Source organism: Vipera berus, assembly GCF_964194415.1.
Source record: "Vipera berus genome assembly, chromosome: 1".
NCBI lineage: Eukaryota > Metazoa > Chordata > Lepidosauria > Squamata > Viperidae > Vipera > Vipera berus.
The window spans coordinates 179,309,698-179,326,803 of record NC_138202.1 but is presented as its reverse complement, the minus strand read 5'-3'; the positions used below and the strand labels follow the sequence as shown (position 1 = coordinate 179,326,803).

The 17,106-nt window shown below is 36.4% G+C and overlaps 1 protein-coding gene across 1 annotated transcript in view; it reads left to right on the top strand.

The window, feature by feature from the left end:
* KLF7 (KLF transcription factor 7) overlaps window positions 1–17,106 on the top strand; it is an 87,393-nt gene that overhangs the window by 50,823 nt on the left and 19,464 nt on the right. Inside the window, exon 4 of the mRNA XM_081329911.1 lies at window positions 15,815–15,938. Within this exon, the coding sequence (XP_081186037.1) occupies window positions 15,815–15,938 (124 nt within the window). The remainder of the gene's footprint in view (window positions 1–15,814; window positions 15,939–17,106) is intronic.

The following is a 17,106-nucleotide window of genomic DNA, read 5'->3' as shown; positions in this document are numbered from 1 at the left end:
ATATACTCGATCCATCTTCTCCATTCCACAATATATCTCTGTTGCGATTGTTCTTTCAAATATGCTGAAATCTTTGCCATTTCCGCCAGGTTTGAAACTTTCAAAGTCCACTCTTCTATAGTAGGCAGTTCCTCCTTCTTCCAATATTGCGCTACTAAAAGTCTTGCTGCCGTAATTAAATTCAACATCAATTTAGTATCTATAACAGTACAATCTGTAATAATACCCAACAGAAATAACTGTGGAGAAAACCTTATCCTTTTCTTAAATATCTTCTGCATGTTCCACCAAATTTTAATCCAAAAATCTTTGACTTTTTTACAAGTCCACCATATATAATAATATGTTTCATCATCACAACCACACCTCCAACATTTAGGCTGACAGTTCGGATACATACATGCCATCTATAAAACATTTTATAAAAATTCTCTCTTAAATTTTGAGCCTGTGTAAATTTTACATTTCTAACCCATATCTTTTCCCAAGTATTCATTGTTATGACATACTGAAATTTCTGGGCCCATTTTATCATACAATCTTTAACAAGTTCCGTTTCTGAGTCTATTTCTATCAATGCATTATATATCCTTCTTATATGTGTTTGACCTTGATCTCTAATTTGTTTAACCAAATTTTCATCAGCTTCCTTCCATCTAGCTTGTAACTGCCCATACTGGAACCAAGTTTGTACTATTTTCCCTTCTTTTAAAATATTATATGGCTTCAATTGCCACACATTCCTTTCCATCCTAAGAATTTCTTTATATGTAGTCACATCATGTTTAAATCCCACATTTATATTTTCTATTGCATGTTTAGGTATTGCCCAAATTGGTATTTTATAATTTAACTTATGTCAATATTTTTTCCAAACTCGCAACAGAGCATACCTTAATATATGTGTCTTAAAAACATTATCCACCTTCTTGTCATACAATAAATATGCATGCCAACCAAATAACAAATCACAACCCTCAATATTCAATAATCTCCCTTGTGTTGAATTAAACCAATCACTAATTGATGATAAAGCAGCAGCCTCATAATATAATTTAAAATTGGGCATTTTAAGACCACCTCTTTCACGTACATCTTGCATTATCTTAAATTTTACTCTTAGTCTTTTCCCTGCCCAAACAAATTTATTAATACCTTTCTGCCATTCCTCCAAGTTTGAATCCTTTTTAAGTATAGGTATCATTTGAAACAAAAATAAAAACTTTGGCAAAACATTCATTTTCACTGCTGCAATTCTTCCCAATAAAGATAATTTTTTCCAACTATCTAACTCTTTTTGTATTTTTAACCATAACAGTTCATAATTATTTTTATATAATTTCACATTTGAAGCTGAAAGATATGCCCCCAAATATTTAGTCTTTTTAACTATTTCAAATCCAGTTAGTTCTTCTAAAACAACCTTTTGTTCTTTAGTCATATTTTTAGACAATATTTTAGTTTTTTGCATATTTATCTTAAATCCAGAAACTTTTCCATATAACAATATTTTCTCCATCAAATCTACAACTGAGTAGGTCGGTTGACTTAAAGTAATAACCAAGTCATCCGCAAACGCTCTCAATCTATAATCTTGACCTCTTATTTTAATTCCCTTAATTTTATTTGAGTGTCTTATCTTAATCAATAATATTTCCAATGTTAAAACAAGCAACAAAGGTGACAGCGGACACCCCTGTCTTGTCCCCTTTTCAATGTTACATGCTTCTGTCAAACTACCATTAATTATTATTTGAGCTGTTTCCTTCTGACCATTTTTCACACTTATGACTCTTGCAGCATCCCTGTGGTCATGTGATCAAAATTTGGTTGCTTGATATCTGGCATGTATTTATAATGATCGCAGTATCCTGGGGTCAAGTGATCACCTTTTGTGACCTTCTGACAACTGTCAACCGAAATGTTGGGCTCAGTTGTGATTGTAAATCAAGGACTATCCACATTGTGTAGGATGGAATTAATGGTGGATGTCCCTTACAAAAATTGTTGAGGTGTCAGTGTCACAAGTTCTCTTCCAATTGAAAGCATTTATAAATTATAAAGTTATGGGAGCACCTGCTGCCGGTGTCAACTTCCCTTCGTCCTGTGCGCTCCCACAGAGAGGGCCTCCTCAGGGTGCCGCCGGTCAGAGAGTGCCGGCTGGCGGCCCCCAGTGGGAGAGCATTGTCTGTGGGTGCGCCAGCCCTTTGGAATCAATTACCGGTTGAGCTCCGGATGGCTCCTGACCTTCGCTCTTTCCGCCGTGATCTGAAAACTTACCTATTTGAACAAGCCGGCCTGGTCTAATGGGTTTGGGGTATTTTAATTAGTAATTTTTAATTATTTATTGTAATGGGCTAGTTCTATTTAATCTTATTTTTAACTTTTGTATATTGTATTTTTATTGTATTTTTATTGCCCTGTACACCGTCCTGAGTCCTTCGGGAGAAGGGTGGTATAGAAATTAAATTAATAATAATAATAATAATAATAATAATAATAATAATAATAATAATAATAATAATAATAATAATAATAATAATAATAATACCGGTAATAGTTATGCAAATTGATTTTGAAGGTGGCTTGTCTTTTTCAAGCTTACTAATTTTGTTGTATGAGATATTAACCTGCTACAGCCTTAGAAAAAATAGATGTGCAAAGAAATAAGATAAATAAAGAGAAAATGTTCCATTCCATTTCCACAAGAGATCCTGTGACATTCAAACTCAGTTTTGCCTGAAAGCAACCACCGCTTTCAGAATGTACAGCTTTCAATAGTAGAAGGCTTTTCTTTTCTTTTTTTCTTTTCTTTTTTATTGGTTTCCTTGTTTGTGTTTTATCATTACTGTTAGCTTCCCAGAGAAAGGTGCTACAAGATCGGTGACACTATAAATATATGTGCCCACCTAGCTTTTAAAAAATAAATCCCATGACGATATAAAAGTAATGCCCCGTATAGGGTATCAATCCTTTTTAATATTCCCCATATTTGAGCTTACATCTGGATTCTTTAATCCTCTTTCTACTTCCTTGGAATGATTTGCACCTACTTGTATAGTAGTTCTTCCAAACTGATGCCCTCTAGGTACATCAAATTACAATTTCATAAAACCCAGTTGGCATAGCCATGAGGCTACAGAGTTGGTAGGAATGCAATCATTTAAGCACATCAAAGATAGATAATACATTATTTATTAGATTTCTTTTATACTGCCTTTATTTCATAAGTAACTCAAGGCAGTGAACATAATATTTTCTCCTATTTCCTCACAACAGTGACAACAACCCTGTGAGATGAGTTGGCCCAAAGTCACCTAGCTGGCTTTCATGCCTAAGGTGGGACTGGAACTCACTAGTACTTTAACCGCTACACCAAATGGGCTCTCATTAGTGCTCTAAATATTCATCTCTCCCTTTCTTTTGAGATATTCTTTCTCTTCATTTTGTTTTGGTGTAATGACAGCTCTGATAGGGGTAAATTAGGCTTTGCTGAAATCTGTAGGTCAAGGACTCCTTTAAATGCCTTTTAAAGGACACATTTTCCTTTGTCTTTACATTTTTGTCTCTATACAATATCCTTTAAGTAAGCCTGCAGAGCCCGGAACACAGAGACATTTTCTGACATTTGGCAGCAAGCGGCTCATGTTAACAAAGAAAAAGACTGAATAGGAAACTAGTCTCTTTGCTTGGCAAAGACATTTTGCCCCTGGAGCTCAGATATCATAGATGTTAAAGGTTTACCAGAAACTGAGAAAAGAAAGTATGGTTGGTTACCATGCAAGCATATCAAATCACGGATTATAAAATTTTTTGGTTAGCAAAATTGAAATCCTTCTAATTAATGCATTCAAGTTATTGGGTTTATTGGCTAAATTTTAACTTGAATTGGGCATCAAGGGAATGTATTACTACCATGACAACCAGAATGCAAAATTTCCCCATCCCTTATCTACCGTGTTAAAAACTCAGGTTGCTGTAGGGAACAAAGAATTTTCCCCTCACAGAAGATCCATAGCTGCAGGGCTGTGAGGTGGGGAGGGCATTTCTCACCATAATCAATGGCTGCTGGGAACTGTAGTTGAGCAGCAGCTGGAGGGACATGGTTTCTTCACTTTTGGACTAGAATTAGGAAGAACATTCTCATAAAAAAATCAATTTATAGTTAACTTACTTGTATCTCAGGAAACAGGTTTGGCCTAGTTACATTCAAATCAAGTGGGAGTATGTGTGAAGATGCAATTCAAAGAGACAAAATAGTGCAGGAGGAATGCTGACCTCTTTCCAACCTACTGCCAACAAACCCTTATCCAATAATGGTTCTGCTTAGATAATAACTACGTGCTGTGTTTAACTAGCACTGAGAACTAAGTCTTCTGTCTTTTTAATGTTGCTTTTTAATGTCTATCAGTATGAGTACATTTACATATTTAATCATTTATCTAAATGGCAAGCTCAGTCCTATCCTAGCACCCATCCTTCCAAGGGCAGTCTTGTAGCTGAATTTTATATAACAGTTGCTTTCTACATTCGTTTCCTACTGAAAAAGACATACATTATAAATAACTTTATACACTAGAGCTACCTTTTTACATAATTATCCAAGGAAGTACAGAGCGAAGGACAGAGAGACAGACAGATGCACACACACAGATACAGAGATAATGAAGCATGTTTTGCTTATGTTTTCTTTGAGAGTGTTTTTGGCATTAAGGATCCTTTGTGTATCAGTCAAAACTGTAGCAACAAGCAGCATTCTTTAAATGAACATTCTTTATCCTTTGTCATGAGGAAGGACATGTAGTGAAATCTTATCTTTACTGTCAAGTTTTTCTTTAAAAGGCTTTCTATAATATGTCTTTGTGTAACAGTCCTTCACCAGGACTGTTCATTGGTAATTCTGGATCCTGCTGAACCTTTTCATCACTCATTTCTAAAGCTAATGGACTGCATTATTTTCAACATTCAAGAAACAGGCAAATTTGCCAGAGCTTTCCTCTCAGTCTTCCATTTTGTTGAACCTGGCAGACCACCTGATATTGCATCTTCCATCTTGTGTGTCTGAAAGCCTTCTGCTTCAATTTCAAGCTCTGCTACGCCCAATGATCAGTTTCTGGGGGGAGGGGGGAGAAAAACTAAAACAATGTTGACTTCTACCCAACCTCCCTTGAGTGTTGCTTTCCTTTATATCAAAGATTCATCTGTTCTACCAATCTCGATACTATTGCTTCTGCTTCTCTTGCTAACTTCTTAACTCTCCTTAAGTTTTGAGGTCTGTTTCCAGAGAGAGACTCAGGGGTCTCTCTCTGTCTCAAAAGCAAATATGATGGGACCAATCTCCATCCTAAAATAATCCCACTTGCACCTTGGCTCTTCCATTCTTTGATGAGCATGTGGAGATTGTGATCATAGCACCACTCTTCAGTACTTTAAAACAACTATCTGCTTTTACAGGATCTTATGTGCTCCACATTTTAGCGATCAAATCTGATATTCTGTCCAGGTGTATTCTGATATATTTCCACTGCAGTGGCAACTATTTATAGCCCAGCTCTGAACCAGTACAGACTTCAGATCTGGGCATGGTTCCCACGTAGCATTTAGATCACTTTTTGGGATGGAGATTCCTATAACTCTGATTCTTCATCAGAATAATCAACACTCGTTTGCTGATCTGAGCTGAGAGATTTTCAGACAAAAATTAAACCTATACCAAGCCAGTCTTACCTACAGCACATTCCCTCATAGAAGTAAACCAGCCTGTATTTTACTGTATTATCCTGTCTTTATGCCTATGTCTGTTCAGAAATTTGCACTCTTGAATGAAAACATTTTTATACAACATTGCAGCATCTTGATAATTTATATAGAGTCCAAGACAAAGGTGGTTTCAACGTCCACAATCTAATTTTGCCAGCATGAAAGTATCTTAGTCTGTGAAACACATCAGTATTCTGCCTCCCTGTATAGAGCAGTTTGTAAATGCAACACAATGGGGCAGAAGCTTAATTCTTCTGGAGACTCAGACTAGCCACTTACCAGCCCTGTCTGACTAATATTAGCAATTTCTTATGGGTGAAAGCTTTGCCCCATTTCAGCAATCTGACAGATGACAAGTAAGAGGTCATCAGTGTGTTTTGTAATGAGGCTATTCATATTGCTAAGCAGCAAATTAATACAGTCAGGCATGCGGGTGTCAGTGCTTCTAAATTCATGGCAGAATCTGTCAGTCAATAAACATTTTGCAAAAGTGAACAATATCTGCCATTTAAAAAAAGGGTTATTTCCAATTGCAGGTACTATTCTGGAACAGATACTTGTATTATGGTTCTATGCCATGTTGACTTTTGGGATTGGTGTATGTCTTGCAAGTATTTCTCATATTGATCCACCTGATAGGTTGGAACAATATTTTGTCAGGTATTTTTTTAAGCCACATTTCTTAGGCAGAACCAGAGTGGGTACCTCACTACACTTCATTTTTTGTTTTGCCATTGCCAGATTTGTCTTTTTTTGTCTTTTTCCATTTGCCCACCAGATCTGATCTTTCTCCTATTTTTCCTCACCACCACTTATTAACATTGCTGATAATAAGTTTCAGCAATATGAGATGTCCATTGTATTTCTCCCACCTTATTTTTAAGTAGGTTTTGAAAGGAAATTTTTAATTCCTTTCTTTCCAGGTAATTAGCTACTTCAACATGGAGCTTGTCACTAGCTGTTAGTATCTAAGCCCTTCAGTCCCATAGTTCTTTCTCCTCTCTACTGACTTGAAAAACAGCATTTCCTGTTGCCAATGTCAGCACATAAGTCCATGGAATATGTATCTTTCATTTGGATGTTTTTATTCAGATATTTGATGTTTCACAAGGATAGGGTGGTTTTATAAATGAGTATTTCCTTCCACTCCATGGTTGCACCAGAGTTTCTTTCTGCAGCAAGAGTTTATGTTACCTGTAGTTTTTCCAGACCTGACTTCGCCAGTGATATGCTCTCTCATTATGATTGATATTCCTTGATATTCATTTGCAAAGGAGCCGTTGGGTCTCTCCCAGTAGTTCCCACCACTAAGCAACATTGCCCTTTAATTGCCCCTATGCATGAATAAGAAACACCACAGTGCAGAAGAGCCACCCTTCCCCCCAACTGTGGCTTTTTGAGTAGTCATTTCTGACTACCCAATTTAGGAATCTTCCCTGTTTGGATTGGACATACTTCAGCACCAGGACAGAAATTGAAGTCATTTCAGTTGCTAAATTGGAATGCTGCATAGCAGGTGAGACTCCTTTCCAGAATCTTTGTTGTGGAACATTTAAAATAGATGACTGTGTAAGTGCAGAAGCCCTATGTGGAATTCACAATGGCATGTAAAAAATTCTTTTCTGCAGGAAGAAATTACAACAATTCTCACATTTGGGGAGCTAAAGCAAGGAGGTGCTGCCTTTTCGTTGCGGTGCCGACACATTATGGAAGAATATCCCTATGGATCAGGCAGTCTCCTTCTGTGCACATCTTTTTTTTGTAAATTTTTTATTGATTTTCTAATATTACATATACATATTTGAAAAGCAATGTGGCAGCTGAGTACAATAATTCTATTACATATAGATATCATTAGTACAAATGTCCAACTATTACAATAACCAATCCCTCTTTTTCCCCCTTAGTATATACTGTCTCATGTTTAAACTAATACAATTTTTATTCTATCGATTGAATAAAAAGTAACTTTCTAACATTTATCAATAGGTTTTAGTTTATGTATATCTTAATTGTTTTAACATTCAATCTTTTAGACACTCAATGACCTAATAATTTTTTTTCAGTTTTAATTTTTCATTAATCTTTAAAATTAACATTTAATATTTATCATTTTCAAGTTTTAAATGATCCCAATTCCTTTATCACAATTACTCCCAAAGTCTGGTGTTCAGGGTACCCATATTATCTATATAAGTTCTCACCATCTACATCTACAAATTAATAATACTATATAATATTCTTATTTTCTAATAATTCTCAAGTATCCTAAAATCTTAAATTTAATAACCAAAATTTCTTTTATTGCCTTGTTTAATGCTTCCGCTCTTTTCCTCTTTATATCTACCATCTCATATTCAAAACTAATATTTTTTTCCTTACTGCTATATAAACGTATATTTATTACTTCCATCAATAAAGTTTTAACTTATATACCGTATATCACCTTTACATGATCTTTATGCAAAAATCAATATTCCAATTTAACTGTTAATATTTATACTTCTGAGATTTACATGATCAAAATTTTCTTTCTCAACTCATAACAACATCTTATATTCAAAATACACATCTATTTAAGTATATTCTATCTTAGGACGTAAAAACATATTCGTTACTTTCATCAATACTGTTTTATCTATCTTAATCATCTTTACAAGACCTTTATGCACAAATCAATATTCAGATTTAACGGTTAGTATTTATACTTCTAAGTTTTACTTGACCAAAGTTTTCTTTATCTCAACTTATAACTATATCTGTATATTCAAAATATGCATCTTATCTGTTCAAGTATATCCTATTTTAAGTTTTCATAATACACATCTTGTCTATTTAAATAAATCTCATATATAAATCAAAACCCCATTCTTTTTCAGTCTTATTCTAGCTTTCTTTCTTTACCAAACCATCAAAATTTTCTTTATCTCAACTCATAACATCTTATATTCAAAGTACACATCTTAACTATTTAAGTATATTCTATTTGAAGACATAAAGACATATTTGTTACTTTCATCAATGAAGGTTTAGCTTATAAGTATCTTAATCACCTTTACAAAACCTTTAAACACACATCAATATTCAATTTTAATTGTTGGATATTTTTACTTCTAAGTTTTACTTGACCAAAGTTTTCTTTATCTCAACTCACAACTATATCTTGTGTTCAAAGTACACATCTCATCTTTTTGAGCAACCCCATTCTTTTTCAGTCTTATTTTAGCTTTCTTTCTTTGCCAAGCCATCTTCCATGTCCTTGCTTTTGAGTCATCAAGTAGCTCTCCTTGGATTATTATATCTATTATTTGGGGTTGAAAAAAAACATCCAGTTGCCATTTTTTTGAGAGGACTAGCAGATCTGGCAGGCCATCTCCTTGTTTTCTCAACTTGACGTAGTTGTCCTGAACTATTTATCTTTTCTTCCATCTGTTTTTCGTTTTGATCCTCAGACTCCTTCTGATTTATATAGGAAGTATTTTTCTCTTTCCCTATTGTCAGTTTCTTTCCTCTATTTTCCATTATCTGTCTTTGTTGAGCAGTCGCATCTTCTGTCATAGTATTTAATTGTTCCATTTTTTCTGTAGTATCTGTAGATGATTCTTTAATTATAATCATAATTGAGTTTGCATGTCCAGGCTGTCTTCTTGTTTTTTTTCTATAATTTCTTATTTCGTCACCAGCTGTGAAAAGGGTTTGAAGAATCGCTTTCAGCATACAAAGGGTTTGTTCCTGCTCTTCTTCCATAGGGAAGGTCCATTCCTTATCTTCTTCCATAATAGTATATTTAAACCAAAAAGCTTTACAATCAGGAAGTCCACTAAGTAAGGAACACAGCTGGATTTCTCAAGTTAATGTCCAAGGTTGAATATATCTTATCTATTTTCTGGACTGTCAGCCAAGTCTCTTTTAGAGTAAAAGATTGCAATATCAGGTTTAGCCACAAAATGTCTCCTCAAAGTTATTTTGATCTTTTCAGTTTTTTCTTCTATTGTAAAAGAAAAAACCCAGATCTTCAGTAAAGGTAAAGAATAAAAATTGGAGAAAAATAAGGAATAGAAGATAAAGAGTCTTTTAATCCACAAATTTTAGAAAATACAATTCTGATTAGTTATTTTTCAACGTTTTAAACTCCCCTGGGTAGTCGGTCTCCACTGTTTCTGGAGGGAGGGCTAAGATCTCCCTTCACCACAGGGGGGAAAATACTTTAGCAGCTTATGCAGGTACAGAGAGTAATTAGGATTTAAGAGAGGTAGATCTCACCCAGTCTTTTCCACGCTGCTTTGAAGTTGCCAGATGGTAAGTGGGGCTTCGGCTGTCTGCAGCCTAGTGACAAGCCATATTTCTATGGCCGGTCTTTCGTCTGCCGGTTTGGAGGGATTCGCCAGCTCTAGCAGGAGAGCTACCACTCTCCCCCGATCCAACGAGGGCCCCTCCTTGCTGGTCACCTCTGGGGTGACTTTTGACCCTTTTCAGGGTCCCCCAGCGATGTGAAACTGGACGGGGAAGACAGAACTCGTCTTCCAGGTGTCCATGGTGGCCGCGCGGCAAACCGGAAGTTCCTCCTTCTGTGTGCATCTTTTGCAAGCTCTTTGAGACTGGAGAGCCTTCCCTTGATCTGAATTGTGGTTGCCTTCTTTTTATTCCGTCTTCTTTGGATTGTTGGAATCTCTATGTTTTTATTTTTCTAGGGAGTCCTTTATATTGCATTTTTGTGCTGTATTTGAGCTGCCAAGAAGGTTGATTTTGATTATGGTGGCAAAGAAACAAATATATCACATAGTTGCATTAAATTAGATCTTCATTGGCTGATCAAATGCACAGTGAATGTGGGAAAAATATGAAGGAGGGGGATTAAATAAAATTATCTCTGCAATTACTTTTTGTTTCCTAAACACAGAATTATAGATTTTTGTGAATTATGCCATTTAATGAAGGAGGATATCCTGGGATAATGGAGGAATGGAACAGTGTAATAAAGGTGCAGATAAACAATAAGTAGGTAAGAGCACTTGGGAATGAGCAAAATGTCTTATGACCGATCCATGCCATTTTTATCCACTGGACAGTGCCATTCAAATTTAAGCATTAGTCCAAAATGTATGGATCACAAAAATGGCTTAGCAGCCCCACCACTATGACATACCCAGACATTTTCTAATAGAAGAAATAGCAATATAAAGAGATATCAAAAGCAAAATAAAGTTTGCAAAGAATGGTGTACTTCAAGGATTTTTTTTTATCTAGGATGTCCCTAGATAAAACACATCCAGCTCACCAAGTAAATCATGGAGGAAAGCCTTTCAGAACTCTTAACAATTTTTGCAGTAGCGGCAGCATTTCATACTCATTTGATTATTTGATTACAGATTATTTTTTATGTTAACCCATTTTATTGAGCATGTTTCACTTTGAGATCAGTTGATCTACAGCAGCTTAGAAATAGTTTATCAATAAACATAAATTCCTTTGTGCCCTCCTTTAAATTTTTATCCTCTTGAAGTCATGTAGTTAAAATGCATTGTGTAGCCTTGATGATTATGTAGTACTCCACTCACTGAATGAAGAAACATGTAACTGAGCAGGAAGATATTTTCAGACCTTCAGTCAGTTTGCTTTAATTGTGAGGAAGAGCCAGGTCGTATTTGGTTAGCTACTGGAATAGTTTTCTCTCCAGTGGCTGATTCCTATATCTCAGGCAGGGAAGGCACCCAGAGGAGGACCTCTGATATTGATCTTATGGAATGGTTGGTAATAACTAAGGAAAAAAAATATTTGTTAGAACTTTATGGGTTAATGCCAGTAACATGAATTGGAGCTGGAAAAGAACCTTATAAAACTTGCAAAATATACTCTTGTTATCCAAGTATATTCAACGCTCTGACTGCATCGTTTTTGGACCAAATAATTTAGGCTGTTTTCAAGGGTAGCTGTATATATAGCATGTAGCATTAACCTAATGAAACGTTTATCAGGATATGGATTACTGCAACGAGACCTTTCACTGAGCACTGCAGCCTAAACTGTGTATTATTCTACAAAGGACGTGTGTGTATAATGATAAAATAAAATTAGAAGCTATAAACTTGATCCTCCCAAAATGAGAATACAGTAATAGCACTTCTGTCTTGCCTTGATTGAGCTTCAGTTTCTTGGCTTTTATCCAAACGCTCAGTGTAGTCAAGTGCTGGTTGACCACTTCCATCTCCTTACCTGGAATTCCTGAGAAAAGAGTAAGAACATCTGCATGCAGATGACACATTACTCCACATCTCCAAATGATGTTTCCTATGTTCCTTTGTTCCCTGTGGGCATTCTTTAACATGAGAATCTTGGAGAAATCTCCCCTATTGTGAATGTCAATAGGTTGAGTAGAAATCTTCCAGCACGACTATTGGAGCTAGATATGTTAACCATTACAAAGCAGTTCATCCTGACCTATGTAAAGAATTTTCTCAGAAGGATATCTGAAAGCTCCAGAGAACTCTTAAGAGAATGGACAGGGTGCATCTCATTTATCTCTTTCCTAAGAAAGATAATCAGAACAGAACAGTATAACAGATTTGGAAGTGACTTGGAAGTCTTCTAGTCCAACCCCCTGCTTAAGCAGGAGACACTATACATTGCAGACAAATGGCTGTCAAATCTCTTCTTAAAAACCTCCAGTGATAGAGCACCCCCAACTTCTGAAGACAAGACATTCCACTAGTTAATTGTTCTAACTGGCAGGAAATTTCTCCTTATTTCTCCTTGATTAGTTTCCATCCATTGCTTCTTGTCCTGCCTTCAAGTGCTTTGGAGAATAGGTTGACCCCTTCTTCTTTGTGGCAGCTCCATAGATATTGGATCACTACTATTATGCCACGTCTAGTCCTTCTTTTCATTAAACTAGATATACCCAATTCCGGCAACCGTTCTTTATATGTTTAGCCTCCAGTCCCCTAATCATCTTTGTTGCTCTTCTCTGCACTTGTTTGAGAGTCTTGATATTGTGGTGACCAAAACTGGATGCAGTGTTCCAAGTGTGGTCTTACCAAGGCCTTATAAAACAGTAGTAGCACTTCATGTGATCTGGATTCTATCTGTTAATGTAGCCTAGGACTGTGTTGGCTTTTATGGCAGCTGCAGCATATTGCTGGCTCATATTTAATTGGTTGTCCATTAGCACTCCTAATTCTCTTACATAGTTACTGCTAATGTGCCAGATACCTGCACATTTGGTTTTTCTTACCTAAAACCTTGCTTTTCTCACTACTGAATTTTATTTTGTTAGTTAGGGCCCAGTCTTCAAGTCTGTCAAGATCCTTCTAGATCTTGAGCCTATCTTCTGGCTATCCCTTGTCAGTTTGGTGTTGTCTGCAAATTTGATGAGTTCCCCTTCTATTCCTTCATCTAAATTGTTTGTGAAGATATTGAAGAGGACTGGGCCTAAGATATAAACTTGAGGTACCCCACTGCTTATTTCCCTCTATATAGATGTAGTTCCATTGAGGACTACAAGTTTACAATTTGTTAACCAGTTACGAATCCATATGGTGGTGATGCTGTATCCTACATTTTACTAGCTTAAGTAGTAGGTTGTGATCTGCTTTATCAAATGCCCTACTGAAGTGCAAGTAAATTATATCCACAGCATTTCACTGGTCCACTAATTTAGTCACTTTTTTGAAGATTGCAATAAGATTTGACTGGCATGATCTATTTTTGTCAAACCGACATTGGCTTCTGGTTATAACTTTGCTTGCCTCTAGGTGTTCACAGATTTGTTGCTTGATTATCTTTTACAGGATCTTCTCAGGTATTGATGTCAGGCTGATAGGTCTGTAATTTTCTGGATCCATTTTTTCCCTTTTCCAATCCTCTTGTAGTTCCCTAAGGCCCTCTAGGATCTTTGAAAAATGTGGTTCAGTGGTTCTGAGATCACATCTGTCAGTCCCTTCAGAACCCTGGGATGTAATCCATCTGGATCTGGTGATTTGAACTCATCTAGAGTGGATAAGTGTTTTCTTACCATTTTCTTGCCTACTTTGACTTGCATTCCTAATCTATCTTTTACGGTATTGTTTTTGATATGTAGGACTGTTTTTTTCTGGGCCAATGGGATAGTTTCAGGACCAAAACCAGATCTAAAAATTATAAAAGTGGATCTAAAACTGCTTAAAATGGATCTTAATTTTTTAATTGATTAAAGAATATCAGAAAAAAATACCTATAAAAGAGTGAGAATCAATGTACAAAGTCAGTGACAGTACCTTCTGTTCATTACTTGCTTATGCTTAAAAAGCCAGTAAAAGGATCAGAGTTTCAAATAAAGTAAAAAGTGCCTTTGGGGCATTGCACAGCCTTAATTTGTATTATAACCATTATTTATTCCCATGGATTAATATTGTTTGTCTATAGTGAATCATTTGTTCAGAGTTACAGAAACTGCAAAGAAAAAAATGCTTAAAAGGTTTCTGAGTAATGATGCTGATCTGTCCAAATCAGAGGTTAATAAATTCCATGAAAATCATATGTACATGCATATGTTTACTGCCTTTGCAATTTGAGTCCACTGGAGTTGGGTGGTCAATAAATGTAATCAAATAATGAAAATAATAATGATATGATAACAACAATAGGTCCTTGGTTAGGACTTGAACTATTAAGTTTTTATTAGTTCCAGACTGTGAATTGAATTAAATATTAAATATTAAATAATAACAAAATACATAAAGTGAGTCCAGAAAATCTTGAGATCAAAGCTAAGTGGAGGAAATATCATAAAGGCAATTAACACCTGGGCAGGGCCTGTAATACCATACTCAGCTGGAATAATTGATTGGACACAGCTAGAACTTGATAACTTGGATCGAAAGACAAGAAAACTAATGACAATGCACCATGCTCTGCACTCAAAAAGTGATATTGATCTGTTGTACTTGCCTAGATCTCAGGGTGGCAGAGGACTCATATAAGTGAAACAAACTGTGGAAGAGGAAAAATATGGCTTAAATGACTACATAAAAAAAGCAAAAGAGCCTTTGCTGAAGGAGGTGAATTAGTGAAACCTCTTGAAAACAATGAGATTGAAAGGAAACAATTGAGCATTGAGCTTCTAATTGGAAAAAGAAGCCTGTGCACAGTCAATACCTGAAAGCCATTGAAAGAAAGGTAGATACAAAGCTAACATGGGGCTGGTTGAGGTCAGGGATGCTGAAGAAAGAAACTGAAGGCTTCATTTTGGCTGCCTAAGAACAAGCCCTGCAGCCCAATTCCATGAAAGCAAAAATTCAATATGTCAATAACAACACCAAATGTCCCTTGTGCAACAAGAAAGATGAGACATTGGATCACCTTATCAGTGGCTGCAGCAAAATCTCACAGAGTGGTTATCTACAAACGTTACAATCAAGTTGCCAAAATCATACATTGGAAGCTTTGCCAGAAGTTTGGGTTTGAATGCCGCAAAAATTACTGGGTACACCAAATTGACAAAAGTTCTTGAAAATGAACAAGTCAAGATCTTGTGGGACTTTCGGATCCAAACAGACAACTTATAGAGGCCTTAGGAATGGACAATAAAGAATGGCAAAACACTGGACAGCCATTTGTCTGAAATGGTATAGGGTTTCCTGCCGGAGCAGGGAGTTGGACTAGTCGACCTCCAAGGTCCGTTCCATCATCATCATCAGACTTACTTAGGATTTTGCTGCTATGTTGAAGTGCTACCAATTCTCCGGTCTCAAAAATTATCACTTACAAAATGTGTGCAAGGACTTATGCAGTAGATATGTAAAAACAAATATAAGATAGCCATGGCAATGAGAATTCAGTGCTCTGAATACCTGGTTTAGAATGTAGCATTGCAAGTTCAATTTACCTTTGCACAGGAAGTGGTTATAATAAGTTGCAGGTTCAGGACAGAATGATATCAGATGTCCTTGTTCAGATAGCAATCATTACATCGGGGCAACCACTTTCAATGGCTTATGGAATGTTGGTATGAATGGGAAGTGTGTCTTTTATGCAAATTTTGCTTTCAGCATTAACAAGACTTTTGTAATCTCCGCAGGTGAGAAGCCTTACAAGTGTTCATGGGAAGGGTGTGAGTGGCGTTTTGCACGAAGTGATGAACTCACACGGCATTACAGGAAGCACACGGGAGCAAAACCCTTTAAGTGCAGCCATTGTGACAGGTAACAGTTACTATTTTCTTTCACATTATATCCCACTTCTTAATTCAAGAAGTGCTCTCAAAGCAATTAAGATATTATGATGATGATTGGTCCCACAGTCAGCCAGACGATTAGGCTGGATTTGGCATTTTTGTCCACCTATCGAGTCCTGGGAACTGCGAAAGGCAGATGTTGTTTGGTAGTGTTAAAGATATTATGGCAGGATATAAGCTGATCCAAGTAAAGCTGCCTTTTGCAATTGACTGATGGTAAATTGGTCAATCCTGATGGTCCTCCAGGTGTTTTAGCATTGCACCTACAATATCTGTTACCGTTAGTACTATCTTTGCTTTCTTTTGCCACAGTTTTTCTATTTTTGTTTGCAGGTCTTTGATTTTATTTTCTCCAGTTATTTCTCTTTTATTGTGCTGCCTCTGTTTTTTTGATGTTATCATTATTTAAATACAGCACCTGTCTTATTTTTGTGAAAATGTATTGGCTTTTTCTTTCAAATGTATACTTTTGTATACATTTGTACTTTTATGACTTCTCTGCACAGATTCTAAAGAAAAGATAATATATTCTGCAACTCCTGGATTCACAGCTACTGCTCAAAAGCAGGTGGCAGCTATGCCCAGGAGGCCTTTGCATCGGTTCATCTGGGGCACCAGTTGCACCCTTTCTTCAATTGGGAGGTCCTTCAGTCTGTAACTCATACTCTGATCACCTCACAACTGGTTATTGCAATGCACCATACATGGAGCAGCCTGGAAGCTATAGCTGATTTAAAATTCAGTAGCGTAAACAGTAATAGGAATCTGTCAAGATGCCCATGAATCCCCAATACTCTGCTGTATTGGTTGTCATTCAGCCTCTAGGTCTAATTCAGGGTGCTGCCCTCTGGAACCAGCTGCCGGTGGAGCTGAGGACTTCCCCTGACCTCCGATCATTCCGCCGGGGCCTGAAGACCTGGCTCTTTGAGCTCTCGAGCCCAGGCTGAGGAGAAAATTATTTTAATTGGGGTTTTAATAGTACAGGGTTAATTTAATATTTTTTAACTTGGCTTTTAACTTTTGTATGTTTGATTTTAATTCCCTGTAAACCGCCCTGAGTCCTCAGGGAAAGGGCGGTATATAAATGTAATAAAATAAATAAATAAATAAAATTACCTACAAAGCTGTGTATGGCA